The sequence below is a fragment of the Phyllostomus hastatus genome, unplaced genomic scaffold (genome assembly GCF_019186645.2).
Source record: "Phyllostomus hastatus isolate PE091 unplaced genomic scaffold, TTU_PhHast_1.1 phas_scaffold_501, whole genome shotgun sequence".
NCBI classification, from domain to species: Eukaryota; Metazoa; Chordata; class Mammalia; order Chiroptera; family Phyllostomidae; genus Phyllostomus; species Phyllostomus hastatus.
The window spans coordinates 56,160,535-56,180,638 of record NW_025334033.1 but is presented as its reverse complement, the minus strand read 5'-3'; the positions used below and the strand labels follow the sequence as shown (position 1 = coordinate 56,180,638).

Here is a 20,104-nt window from a genome sequence, read left to right as displayed (position 1 = left end):
TTGTTTATTTGGAAGAAAAAATCACACAATAGAGTATTTGTAATTATAACCTTGGGATATATCCAAATGTATGCATGTACACATATATTTATTTATACGCATATGTGTTTATACACGTGTGTGCATGTATGCACACACAAATAATGTGACTTTGGAGGGAGCAAGAACAGACATCTAAGGATAGGGGATTCTAGGGTATGTGACGGAAAGCGAGAAACAGGTGAGAGTTACTTTGTGGAGAATCGTGGGTAGATACTGACTGTGGTTGAAATGCCTCATCTATTCCTTTTGGAGTTCTTCCTCATATATGTTTGACTTGAGGCTGGTGTGTTCATTCTCCTCACCAATTTCCAATAGAAGAAGAGAGGCCAGTCTTTTTTTATTTTTGAAAAAAGAATATTCAAACAAAAAAAATGGTAAAAGGATAGGAAAAGCAAACGACCAGGGCCACTCAACTTTCCCCTTTCAGGAACATCAAAGCGCCTGTGGGTTAAAATGTGTGTGTGCACAGGCACCTGGGTGGGTGAGTGTCTGTTCTCCAGTGAGTTCTGCCCAGGTTGGGTTCGCGTGAACTCTGTTCTTTCATTAGGGAAATGAATCTGGAAGAAGAAGGAAGGGAAGTGGTGTTCCAAGTCCTTAATCTGATCTAGGTCTTTGCCATAGGGCAGTAGCGCCTTCCAGGCCCCTGTTTCTTCTGAGAATTTATGAAGCAAGTAGCATGGTTACTTTAACTTCCTGATTAAACTTTTATGATTCCCATAACCCACTGTGACAAAGGTCTCAGAATGTAAAACCACACCTAATACTATTTTGCATCATTGGACCGTGTCCAATTCGGAGGGGATGGTAGATACTCAGTAAGTTTGTTGAATGTCTGGTTTTGAAAGAAACTCCAAAGAAATACATAGAATCCATGCAGTCTAACTTTTCCCATTCTTTCTCTCTTGCAGCTTTCCTTTTGACATTTAGGTGCTTGTTCTTGACTGGGAAAAAGCTGGCTGAGGCCTTCCTTTAGGGTTCAGAATTGGCACCGGGGTCTAATTTTAGATATAGTTTAAGATGTTTCTGTATAAACCCTGAACAGACCATTGAATTGTGTTTGCCCAGTAGCCTCAAAACCCAGTAAGATAGAGAAATTTTCAAAGTAGCTGTCTAGTTGACTACATATGGCAAAAAGATAGGTATAAGGCAGAGATGGTTAAATTCTCAGATTTAAATTTTTTAAAAGATTTTATTTATTTATTTTAGAGAGGGGAAGGGAGTGAGAAAGAGGGAGAGAAACATCAATATGAGGTTGCCTCTCATGCACCCGCTAACAGGTGGACCTGGCCTGCAACCCAGGCATTTGCCCTAGACTAGGAATCCAACTGGCGACCCTTTGATTCACAGGCCAGCATTCAGTCTCCTGAGCCACACCAGCTAGAGCAAAGTTCTCAGATTTAAATAACTCCTGTTGGGTCACTAACCAAATAAGAGTTTTGCTATGGTATTGTATAGCACAATACAAAATAAAGCATTGTCCCAGTTCTGAAGGGATGGAATTAATCCCTATGGCTATATGAAACCCTCCTTTCCTTCTCATATGATATGATTTATGAATGTTCTGTAAAACTGCCAAGTAATATTTTCAGGATATCAGTACAAAATCACCCAAATTTAGAGGATCTAAACTAATCTTTTTTCTTTTTAAAAATGAACATAAGTTAGAAAAGAATGTTTCAGGGGAGAGGACTTCCAATTCTGGCTATAACTGGCAACAAACCAGTCCTTCTGCAGTAAACAATCACAAAACTGGATAAAATGTATGAAGTAACTCCTTTCAGGTCTTGATCAACAGAAAGCACATTTTTAAAAAATATTGTATTTATTTATTTTTAGAGAGGGAAGGGAGGGAGACAGAGAGAGAGAGAGAAACATCAATGTGCAGTTGCTGGGGGCCGTGGCCTGCAACCCAGGCATGTGCCCTGACTGGGAATCGATCCTGCAACACTTTGGTTCACAGCCCGCGCTCAATCCACTGAGCTACACCAGCCAGGGCAGAAAACACGACATTGTGATCCTGAGAGAAGGCAAATTCATGAGGGGAGCCCAACTATCACCTCAGCTCTCTTCCAGGGAAGAGTTTTCTGACTGCCGTGCAGCATGCTGGAGTCTACTCTGAGCACAGTGGTCCTGCTGAGATGCAGAGACTGCCCAGAGTCTGGGGCAGTCGGAGCATCTGGAATCTGTAGAGCAGGGGGCACTGGAAAGGACAGAGCTGCGTGGGAGAGGGGGAACAGAGGTGTGCCTGGGTGTCCCCAGGGCATCCTTGGTCCAGCTGGAGTACACAAGCATGGACTAAAACCATGTGAGATTTACCAAGAGTGGTGTCTTTGGGACTGAAAATGGGACACAGACACCAGAGGTCAGGCATCCCTGAGGGACATTGGCAGTCCAGCCCAGTCACAGTAGAAAGACCTCCTGAACACCTTATTAATACCTCAAGCATCCAGAGAGCACACAGAAAGTCTGTGTGTTAGGGGTTAGGTCTGTGTTTTTGAGCAGGGTTTATAATTTTTTTTTTAAGAGAGTAGAAAGGAAGGATACAGAAAGGGATAGAAACGTCATTGTGAGAGAGAGATACCAATTGGTTGCCTTCTGTATGTGCCCCAGCTGGAGAACGGAGCCGACAACTTAGGCATGTGCCCTGACTGGGAATCAAACTGGTGACCTTTTGATTTGCAGGAAAATACCCAACCAATTGAGCCACATCGGTCAGGGAGGTAATTTTTCTTTTAAAGATTTTATTTTATTTTTAGAGAGGGGAAGGGAGGGAGAAAGAGAGGGAGAGAAACATCAATGTGTGGCTGCCTCTCACTCTCCCCCTACTGGGGACCTGGCCCGCAACCTAGGCAAGTGCCCTAAACTGAGAATCGAACTGGTGACTGGTTCACAGGCTGGTGCTCAATGCATTGAGCTACACCAGCCAGGACAATTTTTTAAAAAAGATAAGGGCTAGATAGTAATATGTATCCTGGGAGAGACATAGAGCATCTGTTACAACTATTCAACTTGCTTTTCTAGAGCAAAGGCAGCCACAGACAATATGTAAATGAATGAGCTTAATGCATTTCCAGTATAACTTTATTTACAAAAAAAGGGCAAGAAGACCCAGCTTAGGTTGTGGCTCTAGTTTGCCAGTCCCTATTCTAGAGTAAGGTGTACTTTAAGCCCGCCAGAACAAATCCTAGAAACAAGGGCCGTTGAGATCTTCAGGGGAGATTGAGTTCGGAAATTGAGTCCTATAATAGTTAGAGGGGCTTTGGCAACATCTCTGGCTTTTCACAAATCCGTCCAACAAAAAGGAAGACCAAGCCTACGAAAGACCAAGGTGAGCAGGTAGATTGACTACTGGCAAAAACCGAATCCCTGCAGGGAAGATTAAATGCAGAAAGTCTTCAGTGTGTCACTAACTATTAGATATGAAAAGAAATAGGAAAATATTACTTACAGTAAAAAAAAAGTAAATAGAAACTTACCCCCAAATGGCTCAGATGGTGGATTTGTCAGACAGAGCCTTTAAAGCAGCTATTATAAATATGTCCAAAGAACTAATGGAACATCTTATCGTAATGAGTGAATTTTTAGGGCATTTCAACAGAGAAATAGAAACTATTAAAAAAAAATCAAAATAAAAACTCTAGAATGGAAAAGTTGAATAATTGAGAAGAAAGATTCACAGGATGAGTTTAACAGGAGAATGAAGATGATAGAAGGAAGAATAAATGATCTTGAAGCCAGACAAACAGGAAAAGAGATAGAGGAAGGGGGAGAAAAACATTTGAGGAAATTTTTCCAAATGTAATGAAAAAGTTGACATACAGATTGAAAATACTACAGAAACTTCAAGTAGGATAGTTATAAGAAAACCACACCTACAAAGACCATAGTTAATTGCTGAAAACCAAAGATAAAATCTTGAAAGCAGTTAGAGAAAAGAAACATTATAATGTGGAAATAAGAATTACGAACAACTCTTCATCAGCAGCAGTAGAGACCAAAAGATGAAACACTAAGGGATAAAAAGAGTCAACATCACGTGTTTATTGAAAACGATCAGTCAACAACAAGGTTGAAATAAAGAATGAACTTTTTTAGAGCAATGCTGTCCAATGGAAATATAGTGCAAGACACATATGTATTATTTTAAGTTTTCTAGTTGCCCCATTGAGAAAAAAATAAGAGAAACTGGTGAAATTAATTTTACCAACATATTTTATTCAACCCAACATGTCCCAAAATATGATCATTTTAACACATAACCAATATAAAATTATTAAATAGATATTTTACACACTTTTGTGCTCTTTGAAATCTGCATGTACTTTACACTTAAAAAACAGCTCCGTTTGGACGAGCCACATTTCCATAGTTACTTCCGTCTGGTGGCTACTGTAATGGACTTGAATAGTCCAGTTTTAGATCAAAGAGAAAGAAGGGACATGTTGCCATATATCTGGATTGTCTCTCCAGCTGCCTTATACGTGGTGTTTAAATTAACCTTCCTAAAACATTTACTGGCTCAAAAGACCTGAAGATGCTACCTACTGCATGGTAAAAACAATTCATTTCTTCATTCACTCATTTATTTATTCAACCACTAATTCCTCAAACAATCACAAAATTCCAGACCCCATTCTAAGAGTTAGAAACATCCACAAGAAAAAGACTCAGTCCTTTTTCTTGGGAAGCTCACATGCTAATTGGCAGATAGCCCCCATCTGCAAATAAGTTTATTATAATCTGATAAATGTGTGTAGGTGAGATGCTATCAGGATACAGAGGACATGAGGGATAAGGGGCAAGTGGGATTAGTGGGAGTCAAGGAAAGTTACCATATATCAGTTCTTGGCTGTAAGCAACACACACAGACTCTGGCTGGCATAAAGTGGAGAGGAGTCTCCAGCTGTGAGGAGCCATTGAGGCGTTGTCAAGATGAGCCGTGGCATAGGCATTTGTTGTCAGGTTTGAGGACGACCACTCTGGCACAGTGGTTTGGGTAGTAGGTTGGAAGGGAGGATGCTGAAGGCAGGGAGATTGATCAATGGCTAGTACTTTTCTGAATGAGAGAGACGGGATGAATCAGGTATTGGCAGTGGGAAAGGAAAGGGTAGTTTCAAGAATTCAAATTCACTCTGAAATTTAGAGCTGTCACTGTCCCAACCCCTTCTTTCCCAGTGCATCCAGTACCACTCCCACCCTCTTCAGATAAACTGCCAGCCAGACCATTCCTGTTCCCCCTTAAGACACCTTCTCCCCTCCCATGTAAGGTGTAGTAGCTCTTGACCACCTGCCTCGCAGGCCCTCAGTAGTCTTTAAAGCCCTTACTCTCTGCTGTTCAGTGTTTTGATGGATAACCTATCAATAGTTTAGAAAGCCTGCTGTGTTATTGTTTTGTGCTGCCCATCATATCTCCCTGCAATCTACTGTAAGCTACTTGAGGCCAGGGATGCTGTCCTGTTCTTGAATCCTCAGGCCCTGAATGGGTCCGCACAGTACCTAGTACCTGTTCCTGATGATGCTGACCCCTGACTTTCGGGACACACTGAGGTCCTGTAGTAGCCAATAGCTTCCATCACCAAACTCCTGCTCCAGAGAGCCTGAGGAAAGTTAATCTCCTCTGGACACACTTCTTGAGTCACTCTCCACTCTTAAACCGTCAGCAGCTTCCCCTCTCCCACTGAACTCTTCCTCTCAGCTGTAAAGGCCACCTATCCTTTGTCTCCACATTTCCTCAGTCGACATCTCTGCTCTCAGCAGACTGATCTTTTCACTGGCCCAGAAATAAGCCCCACAAAGGTCTGATTCTTAATCTTCACTTAGGCCAATCCTCTGTCCCAGTGTCCTTCCTCTTCCCTTCCAGAAGTCCAGAACCAAGAATGTCCTTCAAATCCAAGAAACCTGCCCAGTCCCTTATGTTTCCAGCCCTTGCAGATCTCTCTGTGGTTAATCAGCGTTTCTAGTGTATCCTCCAACAGGCAGTTATTCCTGATTTCTTGGGTTTGCTCCCATGTATCTTCATCTCGCCAGCCAGACTGCAGACTGCTTGAGAGCTGCTGTCCCAAAGGGTGCCTGGTGCATTTCCGGACACACAGGGCTCGTGAATGTGTGTGACAGGATGGACAGAAACAAATCTACTCCTATGACTCCCGCCCTATCAGCCAACTGCATTCTCCACCCCCAAATTTTAGTGTGTAAGGGATGCTAAGAAAGAAACTTCTCTCTGAAATGGCAACCTGGAGATGTCAATGAAGTTTTTAGTGTCTCTCGGTCAGTTCTGCTGCTGGTACTGAGTCCCTGCTCATTTGTGGTGATTGTAAGCCTCACTTTATGATTCACCTTCTAAAAACAGGGTGAGGTTTTTAAAGAGAAGCCAATTCCAGTGTGAACTTAGCCTCACAATTATCGGGTTCCTCGGTGGTTGCCAGTTGCTGGCACAGCACTCCTCAAGGTCTGGCGTCTGACAGCTTATTGGATGACATCATGGTAAATACCTCGAATCTATTTCATGGGCTTATGATCAAGGGTTCCCTGTAATAAATGTGTTCCGCCAGGTTTGGGACTACTCACGATCTCTAATCAACCCATGTCTGGATCTGAGATTCTCGAGCTAGGAGGGGTACCGACCCCTCTTTGGGGCTCTTCCTTCATTCATACTTTCTGATTGGTAGTCGTGGTTCCTTGGTTTGTGCCCCTGTATCTGTAAAGGGGAGGTTAAGAGCTTGACTCCCCTTAGCATCTAGGAGAACTACTCTAAAAATGATTGAAAAGGGAAGTTGCTAAAACCAGAATGTGTCAAGACAGAAGTGGGGTGCTTTCATGAAATTTGTCTTCTAGTCCCAAGACTCTCATTAATGACCCACGTGACTTTGGGTGAGTCATTTAACAGCAGCAGGGGTAGTTGTGGCTGATATTCATTGAAAGCTTGGAATGGGGCCTGGCACATAGTGAGCCCTCGGTGAGGCCCCCTGCTGTAATCATTGCCGTTGGTCCAGAGGCTTTGTTACTCCCTGCACTAAGCACTGGTGTGTGTTACCTTATTTAATCCTTAACATCATTAAGTGACTTGTGTTATCCCTGCTGTTCAGGGGTGAACTGAGGATGGCGATCCAGACAAACTAACTCCTGGGCCCATGCTCCCAGTTCCTATTGCTGCTCCTAACTTCCCCGGGCCTCCGTTTTCTCATCTGTAAAACTTGAGAGTTGGACTGTTGGTCTTTAAACCCCTCGAGCCCTAAAATTCCCAGGTGTTTACCCCATTACCTTCATCCGTTTGCTTCTCTGCTTCCCCAGACTGCCCCCCCTCCCACACCACACAGTCCTCCTGTGAACTTTGGTGGATTCATCATCACGGGATCTGCAGGATGTTTTCCCCACTGAGCTATGATGCTGCATGTGTCAGCACATGGACATGTGTTGTGGCTCTTTTATTGTTCTTGGACCTGGTCTACATGTTGCTATTGTTGGGAGAGGAGGCATCTGACTCTTAAATTTTACTGTCTTATTTTGGCCCACAGCCATTACCACATTGAGTGACTTGAACATTTGACTGGGCTTGCAAAAGGCTTTATGGGAGAAGCCTGTGGGACCAGCCCTTTGGGCCTGGGCTCTGTGTGGTTTTTTGGGAGAACAGTGCACTCTCCAGACGGTTTTCACAGGTCTGGTCCATGGCTGGTAATGATCTTAGGTGAGGGACTTGGAAGAAAGATTTCTGGGCTCTGCATTCTCTGTACAGCTGGGGTACCCTGGCAGATTTCCATGTGTGGCGTTTCACAGATCATTTCATTATGGTTCCATTGTAACTGATGTTCGCAAATTGCTTCAGTTGGATGATAGTTTTTGTATATTTTCTAGTACTTTTTTGTGGCTGTGACCCAAAGATTAGGGTGTTTTGGCATCAAAAGACCTGGGTTCAGGAGTTGCATCTGCCACTGTGTAGATTGGTGCATCTAACACACCTGCTTTTATGGCCTCTGCTTGATCATTCTTTGAGATGGGATCTGTGGGGGGCAGGGGTGGGGGGTGGGAAGAGTTGATTTGTCACTGCCCCGGGATGTGAGAATTCTTTTACTTAGAAGCCTGGAGGAAACAGGAACTGAGGAATCAAACAAGGACCTGGAAATATCAGAAGTGTTGGATAAATCACTTATCTCAGGCTAGATTTCTTCACCTGTAAGAAAAGGATACTAATACCTGTCTTACCAAACTAAAATGACCATTGAATCAAATGAATTATTGTGTGAAAATAGGTTCTGGAAAATTATGAATTCTACACAAACATTAGTTGTTTTTAGGAAGTACCATACAACAAAACTAATTGTTTTAATTACCAGAAAAGCAAAAGCTGTTAATGTTCCTATGCTGATTTTCCCCAGCATAGATTGTTTACTGCAGATAATAACCTACAATAAAATTTCCTCAACATTTTCTTTTTATTGTGCACCAGTTAGAAGGCTATGAGTTCAGTTCTTCTAGACTAAAACGAATATTGTGAGTAGTGAGTTCATAAGAACTGATATTGTACAAGGTGGATAGAAGCTCTTTTGGAGAAAAACATTCATTTTGCATTAATTCAGATTTTCTTAATTCATTATAAAAGCAAGAGCTAGGTTGACGTTGTAAGAGGACATTAATACTACAAACAAAAGTGTAAGTCTGTTAAGTATCCTTCTTTGTACATAGAACATAACTACAGTGTAAGTAAAGGCTAGACTCTCATGTGCTAACTCACATGGTGCCTAGAATAACAATGTGTTTAACTCACATTTTTCACTAAAGCAAAAATGCCCTACCCCCCTTTACGCCAAATGAACAAAATGACTCCATTTCTATTTTTCTTGATTGGTAAACCATGCTTGGAGATACCATCTGGAGGCTGTTGGGTTTCTGCCAAAGATTTAACTCAGGCTTGGAAAGAGCTACCTGACTGAGGCAAGAAACTGCACTGATTCAATAGGAAATAATGTGTTTTTATTTCACCATTGGGTAAAAGAAACAGTTTTAATATTTGTTTTACATTGATGGCATTATATAATAATTAAAAGTATTTCCAAAATATAATAATTGGGGAGAACAGGGGAAATACTTGCTTAAATGTATGTGACTACTTACAAGTCTGATGTGAAGGCATATGCAGAGGTCTTGATGATGAAGTCAGATATTTCCCCCGAGAAGCGGGGGCAAGACAGGGTCACAGAAAAGTAAGGCCAGTGGACACCACCCAGACCTCCTCATGGGGTAGTGTAGAAAGCCCTAGACCTGTGTGGATTGGTTATAATGTGATGATATTCTTTTAAAATTTTATTATTATCTTCTAAACAGATTTCTGCTTGGCATATGAACCAAAGGCAAGAGGGGCTAATCCGTCTACATTCTGAGTGCTGCCTTCCGCAAGACCACCACGACGGACCCTCCGCCCAAGTCTGCCACACCGCCACACCCTTATCCCACCCCAGACATCACTCCGGGGTCTGCTTGTGGTCAGCACTGTGAAAATGACCAGCACCTTCCTAGCATGACGACCTTGGACCATGTCATCGCTACCCAGCAGTCGGAGTGGGTCTCTTTCAATGAGGACCCACTCTTTCCTGTCCCTTCTGAGGGTAAGGAGTGCTTCCATTTCCTAAGTGAAATGATTGGCAAAGAACCGTACCTGCTTCCTATGGCTTCTCCTTGATTATTCTTTGGGTGGAATCTTCATCTGGAAAAAAGCTCATCTGTCACTTTCCTGAGATGCAGATTCTTCTAGAAACCTGGAGGAAGCATCTTAGGCCCTCACGGCCCCAAACAAGGCCTGGAAACACCAAAGTATTGGCTGCTTTCTCCCAAGGAGCATCAACACTTTATATTTATAGTGCACATGCAGACATGCATTTACGTGCAGACTTTTTGGTTGTTACTCCCAACAGCAATTTGGATTTTTTTCCAATTTTTTTTAAAAAAGATTTTATTTATTTATTTTTAGAGTCTGGGGAAGGGGGCGGGGAGAGGGAGGAAAAAAAGAGAGAGAAAGAAAGAAACATCAGTTAGTTGTCTCTCATATGTGTCCCAACTGGGGATTGAACCTGCAACCCAGGCATGCACCCTGACCAGGAATCGAACTGGCAACCTTTCCCTTCGTGGGTTAATGCCTGACCAACTGAGCCATACCATGAGGGCGGATTTTTTCCGTTTTTGAAGTGTAGTTGTTAAGAATGACAGGCTCTAGACCCAGATTGCATGGGCTCAAATCCTCACTCTGTTACAGATGAGCAATATGCCCTTAGATAGATCGTGTAACATCTCTGTGTGGCAGTCCATCTGTGCAGTAGGGATAGTCACAGTATCTTCCTCTCAGTGGTCATGAGGGTTAAATGAATTAATGTATGTAAAGAGCTTAGAAGAGAGCCTGGCACGTGGAAAGAGCTCAGTAACTGTCATCCATGATCATGATGAAGACGACTAAATTGAATTCTAGGGAACTGGTGCTAAAGGATGAAGGTCAAGGCAGGATACGGGAGGTATTTGCAGAGCCCTGTCAGCTGGTTCTGTTCTACTGCAGCTGCTCCTGCTAACTAAAATCAGCCCAGCCTCATGTACAACACCTGAAAAGTGTGAGTTCACAGGTGTGCTCCCAGTATGGCGGCCGGGTGGCCATCGAGGCCTTGAAGTGTGGCTAGTCTGCGTGGAGCTGTGCCGTAAAGGTAAAATACCCACACCGAATTCCGAAGACCTAGTAAAAGTGAAATATTTCATTAACAATTTTTATATCAATTACATGTTGGAATTATAAGTTTTCAGCCTAGTGGCTTGAAACATAATTAAACCTAGTTTTGCCTGTTTCTTGTTACTTTTTTTATGTAGCTACTGGAACATTTAAAATTACATATGTGTCTCCCTTTATTTATAAATAAATAAATATTTATGTATTTATTTATTTTTGGGTAGTGCTAATGTAAAGACCTTCATTAGTTCGTTTGGCTAGTTTTCAAGTTTTTTTTAATAGTTTATTTATTTATTTTTAGAGAGGGAAGGGAAGGAGAGAGAGGGAGAGAGAGAGAGAAAGAAACATCAATGTGCGGTTGCTGGGGGTCATGGCCTGCAACCCAGGCATGTACCCTGACTGGGAATCGAACCTGCGACACTTTGGTTCGAAGCCCGTGCTCAATCCAGTGAGCTATGCCAGCCAGGGGTTTTCAAGTTTTTATACAGTAAGATTGATCACTTCTGACGTCCAGTTGATAAACTTGCCATGTATAGATTTGTGTCCTCACCACCATAACCAGGATATGGTTTAAAAAATTATCTGAAAGCTGTTAAATGTTGCAGGACCAACAAAGCGACACAGCAAGGGGAAGAGCCTCTGCCACATGCGGCTGATCACTGGCACGGAGTTTGTGCCTGGCATGTGTGTGTGTAGTCGGGGTGGCATGGAGCCTAAGTTTGAGTTGAAATGTGTGGTCCATTCAGAAGCTCTCCAGTTCAGCCATCCTCTCCACCAGTCCCTATTGCCTTTTGCTTTCTCCTTTGACTTGGTTATATTTCTCACTTGGCCTCTGTAGACATTTTTTGTTTGTGACACCCGAGTCCTGGAGTAGATGCTTGGATAAGAATAGTGAGCAAGAATACCTCAGTTTCAGCATGCCCGGATACTGCAGTGGTCATGTTGATGTTACAGTTTTTGTTTGTTTTTCTTTTTTAAAACCTTATCTGAGGACATGCTTATTGATTTTAGAGAGAGGGGAAGGGAGAGAGAAAGAGGGAGAGAAACATCGATCAGTTGTCTCTTGTATGTGCCACAACCACGGACTGAACCCACAGCCTAGGCATGTGCCCTGACTGGGAATGGAACCTGCAACCTTTCAGTTTATAGAACAGTGCTCCAACCAATGGAACCACAGCAGCCAGGGCAGGTTATAGTTTTTACACATGATCAGGTAACCACGCCTTTAGCATAAAGGTGGATGGGCGTGGCTATTTCTTTACCCTCACTCACTGTAATGGTGAGTCCTGTGATCACCTCTTGCCCATGCTTTTGTTTTTTCACCGCTGTGCTTGTTTCCAGAACGAGACGGTTCTGAAGAGCGGCCCTCCTCCTGTGATGTGACGGTGCTCTCTGGTTTCTGTTTCAGGGGGCACCGAAGAGCACTTCCCGGGATTGTCGTCTTCCTCAGATCAGTCTGAGAGCTCCTCCGCAGAGAACCACGTGGCGGACGGAGGCTCCCAGGACCTTTCCCACTCGGAGCAGGATGACTCGTCCGAGAAGATGGGTCTCATCTCTGAAGCTGCCTCTCCTCCTGGGAGCCCTGAGCATCCGTCCCCTGACCTGGCCTCGGCCATCAGGAACTGGGTTCAGTTTGAAGACGACACCCCCTGGGCCAGCACATCTCCGCCTCCTAAAGTAACAGGTGGGACAGGTGGGAGGCTAAGAAGTGTTCTGGCTTAGGTCTGTGCTCATCAGGAATGCTTTTCCATGCGAGGTGTGTAAGGGCGCCAGGGTTCCACTGGACCTGCCCCAGAGCCCTGAAACACTGGTCACATAGGAGAGAGCAGGCAGAGATCTCATCTGGCTTAATTCTACAGGTAGTTTTTGTTAACAGAAACCTGTGGAAGGGTCTATGTATTCTGGACCATTTCCAGCCTTTCACCCCTGCCCCTCGTTGTTGACCTGTCTGGGAAGTATGTATATTTATTTATCTATTAGGAATTGGAATAACATTGACTCAGCACCTAAATTGTAAACCTCTTACAAATAGAAATGAATGTGTCTCAGAGTGTGGACCGCCAACCACCTCTAACAGAATTACCAGTTAAATACAGATATTCTTAGGTCTCGCACCTCTTGAGTCCAAATCTTCAAGGGTGGGCACTGTCACTAACGGTTAGTACCTTATTCTGTGGGATTTAAATGGCCAGAAGCTGCACTGGGGAGCCCGGTGAAGCCAAAGGAGCTCACCGTGGTCACCTGGCTGCGTACTTCGTTGTGCACAGAGGCACACCAAGGGTGACTGGATAACATTAGGGACTATAGTAGTTTTCTTTCCACTGCTGTCACAGACTGCTACCAACCTAGTGGCTTAAACGGAACTGTTTTATTGTTTTACAATTCTGCAGTTCAGAAGACCGCCATGAATGTCACTTGGCTAGAATCAAGATATTGTCAGGACTGCATTCCTATCACATGGCTCTAGGGGAGAGTGTGTTTCCCTGCACAGGTTCCTGGACACGTGGCCCCATCTGCGTCTCCAACACTAGCAGCGTGTGTCCCTCTGCGCCTTTGTTCTGTGGCCACACCCTCCTCTGACCGACTTCTGCCTCCCTCCCCATTTTTGAGGGCCCTTGGGATTACACTGTCCCACCAGCGTAATCCTGGATAACTCCCCATCTCAGGTGTTTAACCTAATCACATCTGCAAAGTCCCTTTTGCCAAGTAAGCTGTCATAGTCACAGGTTCTGGGCATGCGGATGCGGACATCTCTGTGGTGGGCGTTATTTTGTCTGCCACCGAGAAGAGCAAAAAGCAAGGTTGATAAGTTTTTCTGTTGGTGGGTTAGATGTTTTGCAAGTTTTAATTTTTAAAAACAATTCCTTTGTTTTTCAAACGTGTTTTTAACAGCAGTAAAAACAATTTTTAGGAAAAGATGAAGCACAGTTCCACCAGATAATAAACACTTCCACTTTTATGTACTCATCTGCCCATTAAAGTATACTCTTTCGTATTTAAGCATCAGATTTGTCTTGTTGGTGAGAAGCCGCTACCCTCCCAGCAGCACGGATGGCGTGGCAGGTCCAGACAGGCTTCCCAGTCCGGCTGCAGGGAGGGAGTAACCTTTCCTGAACACCTAACCCAGGCAAGACAGTGGGCTGACGGAGCGTTTATACGTGTGGCAGAAGTCACTGAATGCTGGACAGTGAATCCATACAGAAGTATGTTTCCTATTGTTAGTAAGATAACTTTTGTTACTGAATGCTTACGCTCTCAGGCATTATGCTCAATGCTTTGTACACCACCTCAGGTACTGCTTACCACAATCATATGAGGAAGATATTGATATTATGTTCATATTACATGTGAGAAGACCAATAAGAGAGTGTTTGGGAATTTGCCCAAGGCTGTATGCTAGGAAGTGTCAGGAGAAAGTTTCAATACCAGGCAGGCAGGCAGGAAGGCCCCAAGGTCTTGTAACAGCCCAGGCATGTTCAGTGGTATTTGCCTGGATCTCCTGCCTGGTTGTAGTTTCCTCTGCTCCTAATTCCCTGGAGACGGGGAGGTAAGGGAGGGGTGGGGTGGTATTTCTCCACTCATTTGCCCTAAAATGGCAATGCCTTCAGGTCACTGATTACATTCATAGCATTTAAATTCTTCCACCTCCTGATCATACCTTACCTTTAGCCTCAGGATTGCTCAGAACTAGGTATATGACAGACGAGTCAATTTGCTTCAGCTCTTCCCCACATATTTTTGCAAAACTAACTGGGGATAGCCATAATTATGTTGTTGCCTCCGTTTGACTGAGATCCTAGCTTGTTATGGATAAGGGTTTTGACTCGGTGTTAAAACTTTTTCCTTTAAGGCAGCAGTTCTCAAAGCGTGGTCTATAGATCCATGGGGCTTCCCAAGACCTTTTCAAGGGGTCTGTGGAGTCAGAACGGTGTTTATAATAATTCTAAGATGTTATTTGCTTTTTTCCACTGCATTGCATCTGTATTGATGGCACAAAAATAATGGTGAGTAGAACTACTGGCCCTATGTACGTATACTAAAAGTCACTTTCACTTAATATCTTTGAAGAAGTAGTAAAAACTATTAATTTTATTAAATCTTGATTTTTAAAAAGATTTTATTTATTTATTTTTAGAGAGAGAAGGGAGGGAGAGAGAGAGAGAGAGAGAGAGAGAGAAACATCAATGTGCGGTTGCTGGGGGTCATGCCCTGCAACCCAGGCATGTACCCTGACTGGGAATCAAACCTGTGACACTTTGGTTTGCAGCCCATGCTCAATCCACTGAGCTACGCCAGCCAGGGCTAAATCTTGATTTTTAAGTATATCTCTTTAATATTCTCTATGACAAATTGGGAAATATGCATAAAATATTTTTGCTCCATACCAAAGTATAACAGTCATCTTGAAGAAAAATGGTTATCTAAAAAAAAATTGGGTTTAATTTTTTAAATTAAAGATCCAATTTTAAAAATCAAAATTATATTTACAAAATTTTAATGAAAATAATGCAAAAAATTTATTGAACAAATACCTCTTAAAAACAAGATCCAATCAACATTTGCATGACTGCTACACACCTCTCATCCTAAGCTTGGCCGGAATTCCAATAAAACATTTTTGTAGGTTTCCCTTCATTTGCCTGTATCCACCAAAGCTCTTACTCAGTTTTGCCCTAGATTAGTAGTGCCCACTTGTGTTACTGAACAGCAAGTGGGGTCCTGCTGCCTGCCACCACCTTCTAGGCAAAATTCCAGAGGCACAGGTTTGGCAGTAATGGAAAGGAGTCTTTATTCAACAGCTACACACTTTTGGAATAACAGCTTTCCACCTGTATTAGTCACTGAAGCCTATCAATTAAGGCTAAAATCTTCAACTGCTGAGTTCCTCTGTCATTCCCTCTGTTAGTGTTTAATTATCTTATTTTTATAGGATTAGTTTACAAGTTAAAACAACATAAGATACAAGAGCTGCACAATTTTGGAAGAATGGCAGGCTTCTGCCTCACAGCCCGTCCCCTCTAGAACACCCAAAGAAGAATAGCCTTGCCACCCTCTGCCTGGCCAGCTTGATCCTAGGCTGCACCCAGGGTTTCTTCTCCCATCCAAACTATCGTCCCCAGACAGCTGCAGCAGGATCATCCAGGCATCCTGGGGGAAGAGAGCCAGACAGCCAGTCTCCACCCTCCTTTTATTTTAAATCTTCTATCTCATCATTCCAAAAGCTTAGGAGGCATCCAGCTTCTCAGCCAATCCTGTCCTAGACTGTTCACCATTGCCTCAGGCAACCTCCTCCTACGGCCCCTCCCTACACCTCCCCAGTGATCTGATCAGATAGCTCTCTCTGTATCACTTGGAAAAAACTCAGTGACCTGCTCACACACAATGAGTGGCTCTCTGGTGCTTTTTAGTCTAATCTGACATTGTAGAAATGAACTATCCATCAGTTTCTCATTTTTCCACTCTAAAAAAAGGCTCCTCTTAGCATATTAATTTCTATCAGTCAGATTCTGGACCTACTTGGGCTTTAGTATAGCAAGTAAACGTTTTTTAGTATGGATAACACGTGAATGAAGTGGAATTGAGCAAGCAAGACATTTGTTGTCTTTAAACACGCAAAAATTCGGAATCTGAGCGGTGGCGTACGTAGCAGGTAGTGACATTCAGCCAGAAAAAACGGGCTCCGTGGGAACTGATTTTTGGCTTCAGCCATTTCCCTAGCCACATAAGTATCACCAGAACAAACTGACTTCTTCCTGTAATGTAGTTGCAGTTTCTTCTTTTCTTCCCATGTCGTTCCCCACATCCCGTTTGCCTCTATTAAATGCCCAGCGCTTTTGATCACACATCTCTGTGTCAAGAGAAAGGGAAAATGTGTATCTTGGACGTGTCCCATGCAGCTTTTCTATGCACGTCCTTTTATGAGATGATGATCTTGGCTTAGGAGAGATCGGTGGGAGGACAACCATGGAGGATAAATGGGGCCAATTAGCGTCACTCCTGGTCTGCATTTCTGGAAGCAGAAAGTGGAGGCTTACTCTGCCAGCTGTTCCATACCTTAACATCCTGGCTTGCAAAGCGAAGTTAAGAAACAAAGGATAGCCTGCGTGCGCACAGGGCATGAATAGCCAGGTAGAGAAATGCTTTTCTGGGATGCTCTTCTTCCTTCCTCCAGTTCCCATGTCTCCACTCTTCGCAGTTTTGGGGGCAGATGGAGTGCAAGCAACAAAAGAATTTCTCCTCTAAGCTGTGCCACCTAAGAAGAAAGCCCACGGGGCACTGGATTTCAGCCTGGAATGGCAATGCACTGTTGGGCCTAATTAAAATGCAAGGAGGCTGTAGGCATGGTGGAGTTAGGGACAAAGAGACTGTCATTAGCGCTAAATCTCTTATTTTTGCAGCATTTGAATGCCAGAAAGTGAGCTGGAGAGCTTAGGGAAGCTATGGAGTTATTTGTCCCCACCCTGGTGACCTGGCTACTTAGTGTACTGTTCACTGAAGCATACCAAGGTTGACTGGATAACTTGGGGCCACAGCTGGTGGGCAAAACCACTCCAGAAATGCTTGACTCCATCAAGGAAACAACTTTCGGATTTCAACTAGGGCAGGATTGGAAGTGAATTAAGTGCCAATGTGGTTAGTCTGGGAATAAGGAGATACAGATCTCCCTCAGAAAAAAACACTAACAAAATCAACTGAGTGACAAAGCCTTTTTTTTTTAAGAGATACTCTCTTTTTGTATTTCTTTTTTTAAAATTTTATTTATTTACTTTTAGAGAGGGAAGGGAGGGAGAAAGAGAGAGAAATATCAATGTGCGGTTGCTAGGGGCCATGGCCTACAACCCAGGAATGTACCCTAACTGGGAATCGAACCTGCAACACTAAGAAAGCCTTTTTATTAGCACATGTATAGGAAAGACAACTGACATCAACTCCTTGGACCCGAGGATACCAGGGTAACAGGGTGTATACAATTATGCTCCTGGAGTCTCTTATAAAAACTGTTTTTTCCATGTTGTGAAATTTGGTGGAAGCCAAATGTGGGATTTGACTTAAGAAGGACTCTTGGGCCCTGGCTGGCATAGCTCAGTGGATTGAGCGCAGGCTGGGAACCAAAGTGTCCCAGGTTCGATTCCCAGCCAGGGTACATTCCTGGGTTGCAGGCCAGAACCCCCAGCAACCACACGTTGATGTTTCTCTCTCTCTCTCTCTCTCTCTCTCTCTCTCTCTCTCTCTCTCTCTCTCTCTCTCACCCCCTCCCTTCCCTCTCTAGAAATAAATAAATAAAATCTTAAAAAAAAAAAAAAGAAGGACTCTTGGGATCAGGCTGTGTTGATATTATCTTTAGAAAACTTTGTATTGGAACTTTAAATGTCAAATACTCAATAATTAAATAAGCCGAGAGAGTGCTGTTCACATCTCCAGCCTGAAGATGCCATATGATCAATCTGGGTTACATGGTTAATAACTACCGAGAAATTTAACTGAAAACTGTTTTGCTGAATCCTGAACTACATGCATAGCTCTCCTGCTAAACCCTGAGCAGAACGAAAGTATTAAACAAAATGTGCTGGTGAATCTGTTCAAAGTTAAATCTGTATATTGTTTGCTAAAGAAATTTTATTTTGAAAATGAATCTAAGCCTTGGTGGTGGTCTATTCACATTGGGGCCATTAGCAATAGTGTTTCTCAGTTTTCCCAGTTGCAAAACGTTTTCCTAACTTAGTATTTTGCCTTCTCTGGCTTTAACATTCATTCCACTGGGCACCAGGAAGAATGTAGTGGTCATTTCTAATAAAGTCTCTCTCAGAGCAAAGGCTGGTTTTATGTAGTTTGTGCATTTTACAAGTATGTGTGTGCTTAAAATATGTTTGCAAATGCATGCAGACAAATTGACTGAAAGAGCAAAGTTCCTCTGCAAAATTTAAAAAAAAAAATTAAGGCATTATTGTCAGCATGATGCTTCCTGTTCCCTTGTCATGTTATGCACTGACCTTCCTCTGCGGACATGGCAATTTGGCAGCAAGGCCAAGGCTGAATTGGACCCATTATGCAGATACTGCAGGATATGCATAATTACAAACATAAAAAAACTTTTATATCTGGAACATTTGTCTCACAGCCCCAGCAATACCCTTGTCTTCCCTTGTGCTTCAAATGTCTTTCCTAAAAACTTGGGCTAAGGCCCTCCCATTGTGTCTGGGGAGGCTGATTATCTGGGACCGGAGAAAGAGCTACTTGTTTGGGGGTGGACCAGAGATGAGGTCAGCCATTTAAGAGGGAGGCAGGGGAGACAGCTGAAAGACTTAATCCCTAAGAAGACCAGCCCAGTGGTTAATTTCTATTATGTTTTTTATTCTGACTCCTGGGGGTGAGTGGTTCGTGGGGGTGGAATAAGATCCCGAACATTTGGTGACTCTGTAGACAAGGCCCACTGCATTTGACATGTGCGTGGATTTCCCTTCTCAACAGAGGAGGTCTTATTTTCTTTTAATACCTTGGATTGTTCTTCTCTGCGTTTAAATGTTGTTAATGACCTTTCCGGAATCCATCTCAGACCTCAGGAATGAATTTTAACAGAGCCCGTCTTCCTCAGGGTGCAATGCCCCTCTGCCCCTCTCCACCTCTCTCGCGGTTCCCAACAAGTTCTTTCCTGCCCTTGCTGTTCCCGGGGCCCCTAGGGCTCTTCTCCATTCTCACTCAGACCGCCAGAGGCTCAAGCATTTCCTCCCCAACATCTTCCTGCTTAAACGTCTACAGCCCATGTCTCTCCCCGCCATTAAGTTATATATTTGTCTGTTTCTTGTCTTTCTTCTCCAGTAGAGGGAAGGGACTTTTGTCTCCTTCATTCCCTCACTATCCCAGAATACGGTGCACGGAGCCTAGTAGGTGCTCACTCAGCATTTGTTGGATTAATGAAAGAAAAGTTGAAAGATGTACTATGTGTAACCTACCGCAGAATGACTGAGTGACTCCTGTTTATGGGGACAATGAGCTGTTAGCTTGAAGGACTGTACTCTCAGCAAAGTGAATTTTTTTTAACAGAATAGGTAAAGAAGCTAGGCCAGCCTCTTCCTCATCATGTGCTTTTCTTAGCAGCTGACTATTACCAGTGTTTGATTTCCCATGGTTGCACACACAATGTATATATGCACATAGATATGCACATACATGCCACATACATATACATAGATACATATACACACAAGCATAACATACACAAAATAACATATACACTTAGAGAAACACGCATATATACATATAAACTGAGTGGGGCAAAAGTAGGCTTATAGTTGTTCATAAGGAAAATAATATAAGAATAAACAGTTCTGTGTACTCGTAACTGTACACCTACTTTTGCTCCAC

General features: G+C 43.2%; 1 protein-coding gene across 2 annotated transcripts in view; it reads left to right on the top strand.

The window, feature by feature from the left end:
• The window catches only part of STON2 (stonin 2), a 124,257-nt gene that overhangs the window by 19,955 nt on the left and 84,198 nt on the right, over positions 1-20,104 (top strand). For both annotated transcript variants that reach the window (XM_045822125.1, XM_045822124.1), the window contains exons 2-3: positions 9,361-9,641; positions 12,150-12,425. In XM_045822125.1, coding sequence (XP_045678081.1) covers positions 9,554-9,641; positions 12,150-12,425 — 364 coding nt within the window. In that variant the 5' untranslated portion in view covers positions 9,361-9,553. The remainder of the gene's footprint in view (positions 1-9,360; positions 9,642-12,149; positions 12,426-20,104) is intronic.